The 12,683-nt window shown below is 38.3% G+C and overlaps 1 protein-coding gene across 1 annotated transcript; it reads left to right on the forward strand.

The window, feature by feature from the left end:
* The first annotated feature begins 6,632 nt into the window (after positions 1–6,632).
* Positions 6,633–8,722, forward strand: LOC103472737 (tripartite motif-containing protein 16-like). The gene has a single exon (XM_081599395.1). It carries the CDS (start codon positions 6,644–6,646, stop codon positions 8,303–8,305), a length of 1,662 nt encoding a protein of 553 aa, XP_081455521.1. The 5' UTR covers positions 6,633–6,643; the 3' UTR covers positions 8,306–8,722.
* The last annotated feature ends 3,961 nt before the right edge of the window (positions 8,723–12,683 follow it).

Here is a 12,683-nt window from a genome sequence, read left to right on the forward strand (position 1 = left end):
AACTCTGCTTTGCTGCAGATCTCAAAAACTCAAGCCATTTCTCTAATCTGTGAAATGCGTTACATTTCTGAGAAAATTAGTCCAGTCATCGTTTCTTTGAACGATTATTAGAAGAACCAAAACCCGGACAATAGACTTCACACAAATAAGTTCAATTGGCAGTATTCACAACCAATGATTCCACATTTTGTCATTTTACAACCACAAACCTCAATTTGATTTACTGGAATTTTATGCATTAGACCAGCAGAATTGGTCTTTTGTGACCAAGAAGTATCAACTTAATGGGAATTTGACATTAGAGCAGATAATTGTTGGCATATAAGAGCAAGAAAGAAAGAAAAATGGTGGATATTTTTTGTGGATCTTTTGTTTGTTTTTATGTCAGGTGATGAAACTGAAATATTAGGAATAAAGTCAAGTAAAGTTGAAATCTTAAGAAAAAAGTCAAAGTTTAGTTTTATGATTGAAGTAAAAAAATTGAGAACAAATTGGAAATAAAATCTTAAACAATTTGCTTTCCAGATATTTATTTTAAAATATTATTCTGTAAAGTATAAAGTTTCCTTGCTCATTTACACAAGGCTGTCATGGGCCTTTGAGACAGAATCATTTCAACTTTAATGTTGAGATACTTTTTCTGTTTTTTCCCTCATCATTTCCCACATTATTTTTGTCTTAAACCTCAAAACAGCATCGAGACAACAACAACAAAAAACCTTTCTCCTAACTTTTTTCTCAAAGTGACCTGAATAAAAGATACTAATTAACTGGAAAAAAAACAAACATATAACTGAAAGGCTGCACTGACATCACTAATATAATTAACTTAATCAAGGCTAACAAAGAAAAGAAGTCCACACTCTGTTTCCAACAGAAAAGTAACCCACCCTTTTTTCCCCAAGAGCTGTAATGTGAACAAGGATTAATTGGGTAATGAAGTTCACTTGGATTAATAGCTACATTACCATGGCAACCCACCAAAATACCTGCGTAACAGAGTTGATCAAAAAATTCAATCATAGTATAAAGTGTTTCAGTGCAGATTCAGTGTAAAAAATATCAAATGTTGGAATTTTACTGATCAGATATCACTTTGCTATATCATGTCTGCTTTTTGCATTGAAACACCGTTGGAGTTCATTTGTATTTCCTTCCTGAGGGTGTGGAAGTGTGCTTGTGTACTTCTGAGGCAGGAAGAAAACAGCTAACTGTAATACTTTAAAAAAAAGGCTGTTTTGTTTTTGTGTGAGATTTTGTGTGCATGCAGCATCGCACTGTGTCTTCCTGATTTCCCAAGAGCAGACTAAAATAGGCGAGTTCTTGTTTTTCCATCACAAGACTGGTGTGTTTATTGGTGGGGAGATGAAAAGTACAGAGAGGAAGCCCCTCCAAGCAAAAACAAGTCAGAGGATTCAGCTGCTGGAGGGAGGGAGGGAGGGAGGGAGGGAAGGAAGGAAGGAAGGAAGGAAGGAAGGAAGGAAGGAAGGAAGGAAGGAAGGAAGGAAGGAAGGAAGGAAGGAAGGAAGGAAGGAAGGAAGGAAGGAAGGAAGGAAGGAAGGAAGGAAGGAAGGAAGGAAGGAAGGAAGGAAGGAAAAAGAAAAGAAAAGAAAAAGTTGCAGGCAAGGAGGAGAAAGATGGGAGAAATTGGTAGAGAAATAGATGGAAGATGTTAAGGAGGAGAGAGAAAGATCAGCCGCTCTGGTGACAGACAAGGATTGTTGTGTCAGGGTGAGTGAATGTGTTTATTCACGGGCATGAATCAGGGGAAAAGGAAACAATGAAAACAAGGAATCACTGAATTGATTGTTTGGAAGCTTTTATTCTCTTAAAACTAATATATTAGTTAGTTTCCTTAGTTTTACTGCCACTTAGGTTAAGCTGAGAATATTTCTAGCTGTCGATATCAAAAAGTATCTCCAAAAAAGGCAAATGTATTGCAATCATTTTTCACCATAAATACCCTATACCTTGCCTTACAGACATTTTGATTTCCTCATAGTAAAAAGTATAACTTTAAAGTTTTCTGTATGTGAAAGTAGAAATGAAGCAGAAAAATGAAGAGCTAGCATGTAGCTGTACACACACTCTATAGGATAATTTTGTAAATAGTTGTAAAAAAACAACAACATGAGTCTTGTGGTGTTGGAGAGAATTTGTGATGGAGATATTGTGACAGATTTATAAATCGTTGTCAAAAAACGCCTGGGAAATTGCCCACAATGTGATGTAAAAAATATGTATTAGTTTTTGGCTAAGTTTGTACACAAGTTCTTAAAATTTACAAAAGAAAATTTAATTTTAGGCTGGAAAAATGGTTCATTCAATATTTTTGTGAATTTCATAGTAAAAGTATTTTAAAAAAATTTCTATTCGGATTTTGTTTGTGTGTGTATTATGGTCCAATGTGATAATGCATTTTGTCAAAATGAAACAAAGACTGTAAAATCATGAAGCTTAGGTTGTGCTGAAAATAATAATACCAAATAAGGCAAGGTAAATAGTTTTTATGGTAAAAATATAAGGGTAAATTAAAAATTAGACCAAAACGGCCATTTAGACCCCTGATTCCTAAGGGTTGAGCAGCTAGCATTAGCCCTAATGTCTGGGCAAAGACTGGGCAAAACAATGAAAAGCCATTTTGACTAATTAGAAAATCAGAAATGACCATATATTGCTTATTTACACAAAGTATTTCTGTGATATATTTATAGCATCAAATAAACATTTAAACATCTAAAATTTACAACAACTGACTTTTTCTCAGTATGCTAGAATATTGATCGCAGAAACTGAACAGGGAATTTTCAAGCATTTTAAGTGAGAGAACCCACCCATACTGAACATATTCATGAGTATTTTACCAATGCTCATGATACTTGATACTTAGAAACAGTTTTTTATGGCATGGTAACAGTTAAACATGTTGTGTTTGGCTAAATGTGCAACTCTTTGTGTCAGATAATTTACAGCTGCTTTGTCTCCTACCTGGTGCCTTTGAATGACCTCGGCAACGGAAAAGAAGAGCTTTAATCACTGTCATTACAGCAGACCGGGGCGCCCGACATCATTTTGAACCCAGACACAGGCAGCTCAGAGCGATAAATGACTAATGGTTCACATCTGCTCGCTGATGACAGACAATCTCAGCCACCTTGACGACCATTTAATGTCTTGAGCTACGCCGCTGAATAGTAACATTACAAACACAGTGTCCATTAGCATAGAGAATAGAAAAATGACTATCATAGTAGCTTTAAAGATACTACAACCAGGAGTTGGTTAAAAACAATATTTAGAGGCAAATCATTTATGAGAGAAAGTAAGCATGGTGAGCCACATTATTAATGCACTTCCAACCTACTGTTCACTACTTTGTAAAAAAAATATATATATTACAAACATTTGAGATATATGTACCATTTTTTTAAAAAATCCTACCTTTTTTGGTAGTTGGTACCAAAAAGGAAAATGCGACTGCATTTAATTCCTAAAAAGTTTAGGACCCCAAAGCGACCAACTGAATGAACAACAACATAGACGTCATTCAATAGCACATTGTTTACCAAAGTAAAAATGGATGTCATGCCACCATCTATGGATTAATTTGAAAGTTGTTGAGCAACTGGAGCCAACAGTATTGTCACAAGATTATAAAAAAGACAAAGGAAGCTCAGTAAGACGAAAGCATAACTAGTAGCAATGACCTTTTGTTCAGCATCAGTTTCTTCTGATTGAGAATTACGATGGAGGTTTCTGATCAATGAAGTAAAAGTTGGATAAAATTCAATTTGTGCCGCTTGCCCCAATGAAAGTGGCACAAAGTGGATATTTAGAGGGGTGAAAACATTGGAATTGGGTAATTGAGATTGCCATGAAAAAGTTGGATATGGGTTGGAAATGGGCAAAATAAAAAGGATTTGGGTAGCATTTGCCTGTTTTGCGGACATATGTAGCTAAAGTGTCAACTTTAGCTACATATGTTGAGTTGTGTTTAAATTTAAAAAGTAAACAGATTCAAGTCCTGGAAGATCAAGAAAGATGCTTAGGATCCCGAATCTAATCCAATCCGGTGGAATAATAATATTTTTTTGGTTAAAGTGTTAAAGTATTGTATTAAAGTATAAAGTATTAAAGTATTAAATATTAAAGTATTAAAGCCCCACACAAGTTTGAACCACAGGTGAAATTATCTGTTTGCATTGTGTGTACATCTTTAACCCTGAGGGCCTGAAATCAATAAAACAAGCCATTTATTCTCTATAAATGTTATGACTCAGTTTCAGATACCTTTACATGGATCATCTATCTGTCTGAAACGGAACAAGAGACGTGATTATCCACGTTATTGAGTTGGTTAATTAAAAATTATCTGAAATCCTCTGCTGATTAGCACTTGTCTTTACATAAAAAAAACATCCTGTCATTTTGACCTCATGTTGAAATTTTATGCCTTTTTCATATCACTCAGTTCTCTCTCTAAGCAGAAAGTTTTTCTGATAAGTGTACTTTTTACATTTTGAACTAATGAGTCAGGCTCCAGTTTTCCTCTGGCTGATGTGATTCATTCATGGCTTTGTTTGCTTTCCAGATGAAACACTTTGGCCGTTTCCTGACGCCTGAATGCGTCCCGCTGCAGATGGTCGTGACTGCTCCGCACGGTCTGCCTTTCTTTTTTTTTCGCCAAGCAGCGTAATGAGTAATGACTGAATAAGCCAATGGGTTTTTGTAATTGTCAGACAGACAGAAAATGCTATGTTAGAGGGTGTGTGAGAAACACAATAATCTGAAAAGTAGAAATGCTGTGGGATTTTGCTTCCATTATACAAAGTTGCTGCGTCTTAAGGGAAAAGAGGTCTCAAAAGTTCATTACAGAGACTAACGACTGAAGCCTTGACTTGGCCTTGGAGTCTGCGACTTGGATTTTACTCACAAAATGTTTCTAATACAATCAAATAGAGGCTGACGTTCTCTCTTGTTCATTAAATCAAGGAAAATCCAAAAATATTAAAAAAGAGCTCAAAAAAGGGCAAGGAGAAGAATTCCTTCAAAACTTAATGTAGTGCAATTTATAGTCATATACGGTATATGAACACAGGGGAAAGAATATGCTAAGTTCATCATTTCACAACAAAATGAAAAGTTATTTATTGAATTCATCCAGAAATTCAACATGAACAGATGATCTCTGTCTTTGTTCATTCATCACAAAGGCAAACCTTTACTTTGACATGGAGTTAGGAAAAATGACTTGATTTGTTGCTTACTTGTTTTGGGACATTTAGGGATTTTTGGCAAAAATGCTTAACCAAAGCTCAGTACTATAAGCAGGGAAGCATTGTTTTCTTAGTATAACACAAGTCTTACAAGATAATTAACATGGGTTAATTAACTTGGACCATGGGTCCACTAATGACTAGGCATACCTTCCTAACAATTACCAACTGCCTTTGATTGTTGTCTTTCAGTCTGGTTTCTGTGCTTACCACATTAAACTGCCCTAAGTGTTCAGTGACATCCATATAAATGTGTAGATGAACCATAATGCTGATACTGTAGGACCTCAGTGAAGCATTGGACATTGTTGACCATGATATGTTGTTGACAGGACTGGGTTGAACTCTCTGGCACTGTAATTGAATCGTTAAAATCTTACCTAAGGAACACAAGTTTCTTTGCGTCAATAGGTAACTTTTCATTGGAGTGACACTGAATCAACTCTCAATATCTACATGCTCTTCCTAGCTCAGACTACAAATAACAACATTAGCCACCTAACTACGCAGATGACACACAGCTCTACATAAAATACAATAAAACTGCTATTTAATTTAGTTATTACGTAGAAAATATTACTTCTAAACCAGTTTAGAGTTTTAAAGTTTTTTAAAACCCCAAAATAGAAATATTAATATGTTCCACAAGTAAATTTGAGAAGGTTTTATGGTTATTCTGGTGTTGAAGCAGAGTTTTCTACCTAAAATCAGACGTACAGGAAAAGTTCTGCTGGAGTTTGAAGTCAAAGGACTCTGACCTCTGCCAGGAATGTTTGGTTGCAGCATCTCAGTCTGGTGAGAGATCAGTAAAGGTTTTACAGGTTTTTAAAAAGACGCATCACCAGTAAGAACAAACTGAACTGATTTGAATATGATGCAAATATTGGACTCTAGGACTGCAGTGTAATGTCCTGTAGATATTGGAGTAAAGTAAGGAAACAGGCAACAGGTTTCTCTGATCAACCAAACACATCCAGTTTCTTTAGCAGCAATTATTCTTATTTCATTATCTGATACTGTGAAAAGATCAGATGTTGAAGATTAGAGATTTGGTAACTGAATCAGCTGTTCTGATTCAGTTACCAAACTTTACAACAGAACCAACTTTACAACAGAAAACTGTTGTAAAGTTGGTTCAATTTTATTACTTTAACAGACTTCCTCTTCATGGAAAAAGTCTGATATTCCTCCTTCCTCTTCCTGCTCTTAAACTCGCCTTGTAGCTGGGTGGATCCAACATCTGCTAAAGCTGAAAGCTGATTGGCTGCAGCCTCTCTGCTCTGACATGTGATTCATAGATCAGAGCTAAAACCGGCTTCTGTTTTCAGGAAGTGAAACTAACACAGGTACTGTGACTGAGAGCAGAGATGGAGCAGAGTCAGCTGGACAGAGAAACTTTCTCCTGTTCCATCTGCCTGGATCTCCTGAAGGATCCGGTGACGATTCCCTGTGGAGACAGCTACTGTATGAACTGTATTACAAGATTCTGGGATGAAGGTGAGAGGAAGAAAAGCTACCACTGTCTTCAGTGCAGGAAAACCTTCACATCAAGGCCAGAACTACAGAAAAACACCATGCTAGCAGCTTTAGTGGAGCAGCTGAAGAAGACTGGACTCCAAGCTGATGCTGCTGCTGATCATCACTATGCTGGACCTGAAGATGTGACCTGTGATGTCTGCACGGGAAGAAAACTGAAAGCCATCAAGTCCTGTTTAGTCTGTCTGGCCTCTTACTGTGAGAAACACCTTCAGCCTCATTATGATTCAGCTCCTTTCAGGAAGCACAAGCTGGTGGAGCCGTCCAAGAACCTCCAGGAGAACATCTGCTCTAAGCATGATGAGGTGATGAAGATTTTCTGCCGCACTGATCAGAAGTGTATCTGTAGTCTGTGTTTAATAGCTGAACATAAAGCCCATGACACAGTTTCAGCTGCAGCAGAAAGAACTGAGAGGCAGAGAGAGCTGGAGGAGAGACGAGAAAAATTTCAGCAGATGATCCAGAACCAGGAAAAAGATGTGAAGATGCTTCAACAAGAGGTGGAGGCCATCAATCACTCTGCTGAGAAAGCAGTGGAGGACAGTGAGAAGATCTTCACCCAGCTGATCCGTCTCCTCCAGAAAAGAAGCTCTGAGGTAAAGCAGCAGATCAGATCCCAGCAGGAAACTGAAGTGAGTCGAGTCAAAGATCTTCAGGAGAAGCTGGAGCATGAGATCAGTGAGCTGAAGAGGAAAGACACTGAGCTGGAGCAGCTCTCACACACACAGGATCACAACCAGTTTCTCCTCAACTACCCCTCACTGTCAGCACTCAGTGAGTCGACACACTCATCCAGCATCAACATCCATCCTCTGAGACACTTTGAGGACGTGACAGCAGCTGTGTCAGAGCTCAGAGACAAACTACAGGACGTCCTGAGAGACTCATGGACAAACATCTCACTGATGGTCACTGAGGTGGATGTTCTACTGTCAGGACCAGAACCAAAGAGCAGAGCTGGATTCTTAAGATGTTCATGTAAAATCACCTTGGATCCAAACACAGCTAACAAATGGCTGGTACTATCAGAGGGGAACAGGAAGGCGACAGTGATGGATCAACCTCAGCCTTATTCTAGTCATTCAGACAGATTCACTGATTGGTATCAGGTTCTGAGTAGAGAGAGTCTGACTGGACGTTGTTACTGGGAGGTGGAGTGGAGCGGGTTATGTGTTCGTGTAGCAGTAGCATACAAGAATATCAGCAGAGCAGGAGGTGGGAATGAATGTGGATTTGGATATAATGACAAATCCTGGGCTTTATATTGTTACCAAAAGTTTTTACAGTTTGGTCACAACAACATCTGGACCTCCATCTCAGGTCCAGGTTCCTCCAGACTAGGAGTGTACCTGGATCACACAGCAGGTCTTCTGTCCTTCTACAGCGTCTCTGAAACCATGACTCTCCTCCACAGAGTCCAGACCACATTCACTCAGCCACTACTGGCTGGAGTTTGGGTTGTAGGTTCTGCAGAGTTCTGTAAACCCAAATAGATTTCCGCTTTTGTCTCTGTGATCGTTGAACAGTGTTTATTGTTCCGATATCTTGTTCTTTTCTTCTTAATGTTTTTGACTTAAATGTAGTACTTCGGCTCTGTTCCAGGGTCCATGAAGAATATCACTGCTGTTGTTTTCTTCCATTCTTATATGACAGAAATATTTCTCCATATATAAATCTAAACTTCTCTCGACTACAATAGATTTGCTATCATATCTCTATTGGTGTATTTGGAAGTTCTAGTTGTTCTCAGTTGAGTCCAAAGCAGAAACTGAAACTAACATGAACTGATGTTTTCTTCTCAATTTTTAGGTTTAGATCACAGACATAAATATCTGCTGTTCTGTCTCTTTGGCTTTCTTCAATTAAACTTGATTAGAGAGAAATATGTCAAGTTTTCTCTTTATTATTCCAATAAATTGTAATTTCCTAACAGATTTTCCTTCAGACTGTTTAGTGTGATGCTGTAGAAGATCAGGTGTTCATCAAGAACTCTCTGCTTCCAGCTCTGCTGCAGAGAGATTACAGAAAGAAACATGTATTATAGGAACTGATCAATTCACCTGCTAATACAAACAAATATAAATTCAATCAGGGATTTTTATTTATAAATATCTGGTTCATGGTTTTTGTTCTGATTTAGTTCATAATTTATGTTACAAATATTATTAGTCAGAATAATTAATAAGGTTTTCTTTAAGCTGTGATATGGAAAGAAGAATTACAGAGAATAAACTCAGTAAATATATAACTCTTGATTGTAAATGAGGAGACAAAGGTTAGATGTTCAGCTCTACTCTGTATGCTGTAGGTGGTAAAACTTTGATAATCCTCATGTTCCTTCCTGCTCCAAAACAGCACAGCTTAAGTCAACTTTGCCCACGTGGCAAATACGCAGAAATATAAGTTGGCGACCAAACCAAGGTTGCCTTGATATAGTGATCCTAATTATGAAAAATGTTTCATCTTTCTCCAGTCTCTCCTAACTCATCTAGACAACTAGTTCACTTGGTTTTTGAACCACTTTACAAAATCAACTGCTCCTCCTCTTTGACCTCTAGACCTTTGAGTCCTCAGATTCATGGGTGTACTGGTCCCCTCAGGATTGCTATGGGGATGGGGACCCAAGGTTCAGTTCAGGTCGCACTCATCAAAATCTTTAGACTTTACATCAGCTGTGCTGCAGCTTCGAAGATTGTATGTTCCTAAGTTTTGTATGTCTCACCATAGCTTAAAAAGGATTCTGACTGACTCAGTGAAGCATATAGATACTGATTGTGGCAGACTGGCCATTGGAAGCTTGCAAGGGTGGAAAATGCAGCTTTGAGGTGGAACTTAGTGAAAACAGGTGGAGTTTGTGAGAGTAAGTGTTTAGGTACCCCAGAATGGTTGCCATGGGAGATTTGAGGATTCCTCAAACATCCATGAAAGATTCAAAGCAACACTCCTGGTATGGTTTTGATTATGTAAATAATGTAAAGTTAAAAAAGTTGATTTTACATAATACCGCATCAGTAAGAATTTATAACTAGAGGTTCTACGGGTAAAATCACAGGTTCTACATGTTATTTTACCTTTTATGTGTATGAGTATAAAACTGCAAAATGAATACACAATATGTTCTTTCTTGATTGAGAACATACAGTAATTATTAAAGATTCTTTTTTTGCTGTGTGTGTGATTTTATACACACCTTGATTCCAAAAGCCATCAGGCCATGACTTAAACTTCAGTATTTTTCTTTCTGGTTCAAGTCAACTTGCATCTTCTTTAGTCACACACTTACTACAGCATGTATACACATCCTACACACACCAACTGTTCGGTCTGAAGCTTGATCCCTCGGTCTGTCAGGGTTTTGGTTACTTAGCAACATCTCATATTCCAGTCGCCGACCAACTGTCAAAGAGTCTCTTCATAGTGACATTTATTTGCAGAGGGTAAATTCTGTCAGACTGCTGAATCGAGCATAACGTATAAACTGAAATTGAACCATTTTCTTCTGTTCAGGGACATCTGCCATTAAACATCCTTAAAATGAGCAGAACCGTCAGTGGCTCTAATTATGTGCATGCCTTCTCTAGACCCCTGTGAATACAAATAGTGTGAGCCAGTGCGGGTGAAGTGACACTAGGGATTTTTTTCACCGCTGCTTTTAGTGAAAAATAATGTGTTTTTTTAGAAATAGTCAGCAGCCTGGAGTCTTTGGATGTCTTGGCAACGCACAGCTGCAGTTCCTCGGGAGGCAATTGTTTTCCAGATTTGATATGTGAAAGAAAACAAGAATATAATAAATGTTCACTAAAGTTTCAGCATCAGTCAATATATGATTTTTATTTTGACAAGACTGAAAAAATATGCAGAAAGTTTATTCTGCACTGGTATTTATCACAACTGCAGAATCCACCCTCAGTCAAAAGTTCAAGTTCGAACGTTTTGGCTCCTTGCACTTTGCAATGAATCTTCACCAGAGTAAGGGAGCTTAATGCTAAAGACTTATAGATATACAGTGAGAAGAACAACAGGCGGGAATTCGAACCCAGCAGCACAAACACTGCTAACTGCTAGGTCTTGCCATGCCACCTCCAGATCACTGGTCAGGATTCTGGTCATCCTTTGCAAGATCTCAAGAGATTGATCGGCTAAAGCTATTCTCCTGCCTACATTCCCCAGAATGCCGTGTGGTTCTGTATAGCAATTCAGTGAAATTGTCAACATTCTATCAGACGTATTACCTACTGATATTGATCACACGATTATCGCAATAGACATTGTTATTGTTTTATTGCCCAGTCCTGTAATGTGTTAATTCAGGTTCCACAGTACCGTATTTTCCGCACTATAAGGCGCACCTAAAAACCTTCAATTTCCTCTAAAGCCGACAGTGCGCCTTATAATCCGGTGCGCCTTATATATGGACCAATATTGAGCCACAACAGGTCTAGCAACTACGGTAAGCAGCCGTCGGCTTCATTTTCGGCCATAGAAGAAGAAGCGTGCGGTGCATGCTGGTATAGTTGACAGAACGCTGGTTTGTTAATAAAGTTTAACTAACCTATCTACCTACCGACCTGATAATCAGGTCATCTGCAGGTCATTTAGCACCACGTTCTCCACGAACATGCTGTGCGCGAACGGAGAAGGGTTACCATCGTCCGGCCACGCCCAGGCCCAGTCGCGGAAGGCTCTCCTCGCCGACCAGAGTCTGACTGTTTTGTTGACATTCTTTATGTCAACAAAGTGGCTTTAGACATTCATCAGGGGTGCTTCGATTAGGGTTACCAAGGGACCACCCCCTATACATTTAAAGCCGGGGGGGCGGGGGAAGAGAGACAGAGACTGTGGCGGCAGCATGTTGGTTGGTCTGTGTTACCCAGAAAGCAGTTGGGCACAAGATCGCAACACCAACACCGTGAGTGAAACGATGACTAGGGCAGCCTACTAAATAAAGTACTCGGGGACCACTTCTTTACACATGTGGATGTGCAATAATGGAGTACGGCAACCCAAACTGAAGCGTCTATTCTATGCGACTTATAATGCGGTGTGCCTTATATATGAAAAAAGTTTTAAAATAGGCCATTCATTGAAGGTGCGCCTTCAATACGGTATATTTAATGTTTTATCTAATCAGAATGTCAAAAAGGAGCAACAACACTGCAGCTAAGAGCTGCATGGACTGAACAGAGTCATTTTTTCAGGTTTTATGTCTTTGAAAAATATTCAGAGTGGCTGTGGAATCATAATAAATGGAACATTGACCAACATATCTGTATTCATGATTTTTAAGATGGCACTGATTAAATTGTAATGTTTGTCACTGGTTTCTTTATTAGTGACTGTATGCTGTCTTTGTTACTTTACATTTTTGTGTTCTTATGATGTAAAGCACTTTGAACTGCCTGGATGCTAAAATGTGCTATACAAATAAACTTGATTGATTAATTGATTGATTGAAATTTGCAGGTCATATGCCATGTCAGGAAATACAAACTATTCTCTCCCTATTCCTGATTTTAAAGAAACAATGTGACCTTTGACTTACTCAGAGCCACTGCAAACAAAATTCAATTACTTTTCAGAAAATGTCATGGCTAAACTGACAAAAATTTCATATAAAAAAACTATGACATTTTGTTGTGTTTTTCTTCCTTCTTTGGTGGTTTGCACATGATTTCTAGATGGATACACAGTAATTATCTCCTGCCACAAATCTTTGGGTGTCTGTTTTTATGGATGCACATTTGAACATTAGAGCAATTGTCTGCCTTGTTTTTAAATTTCCCAAACTTTTGCCATGCTAGTGTGTTTGCATGTGTCAGCGCTGGCGACAGTGTTAACATTGTGTGAAAAGAGACACTTAGCAACATTTCT

The sequence above is a fragment of the Poecilia reticulata genome, chromosome 18 (assembly GCF_904066995.2).
Source record: "Poecilia reticulata chromosome 18, P_reticulata-male-v2, whole genome shotgun sequence".
Taxonomy (NCBI): domain Eukaryota; kingdom Metazoa; phylum Chordata; class Actinopteri; order Cyprinodontiformes; family Poeciliidae; genus Poecilia; species Poecilia reticulata.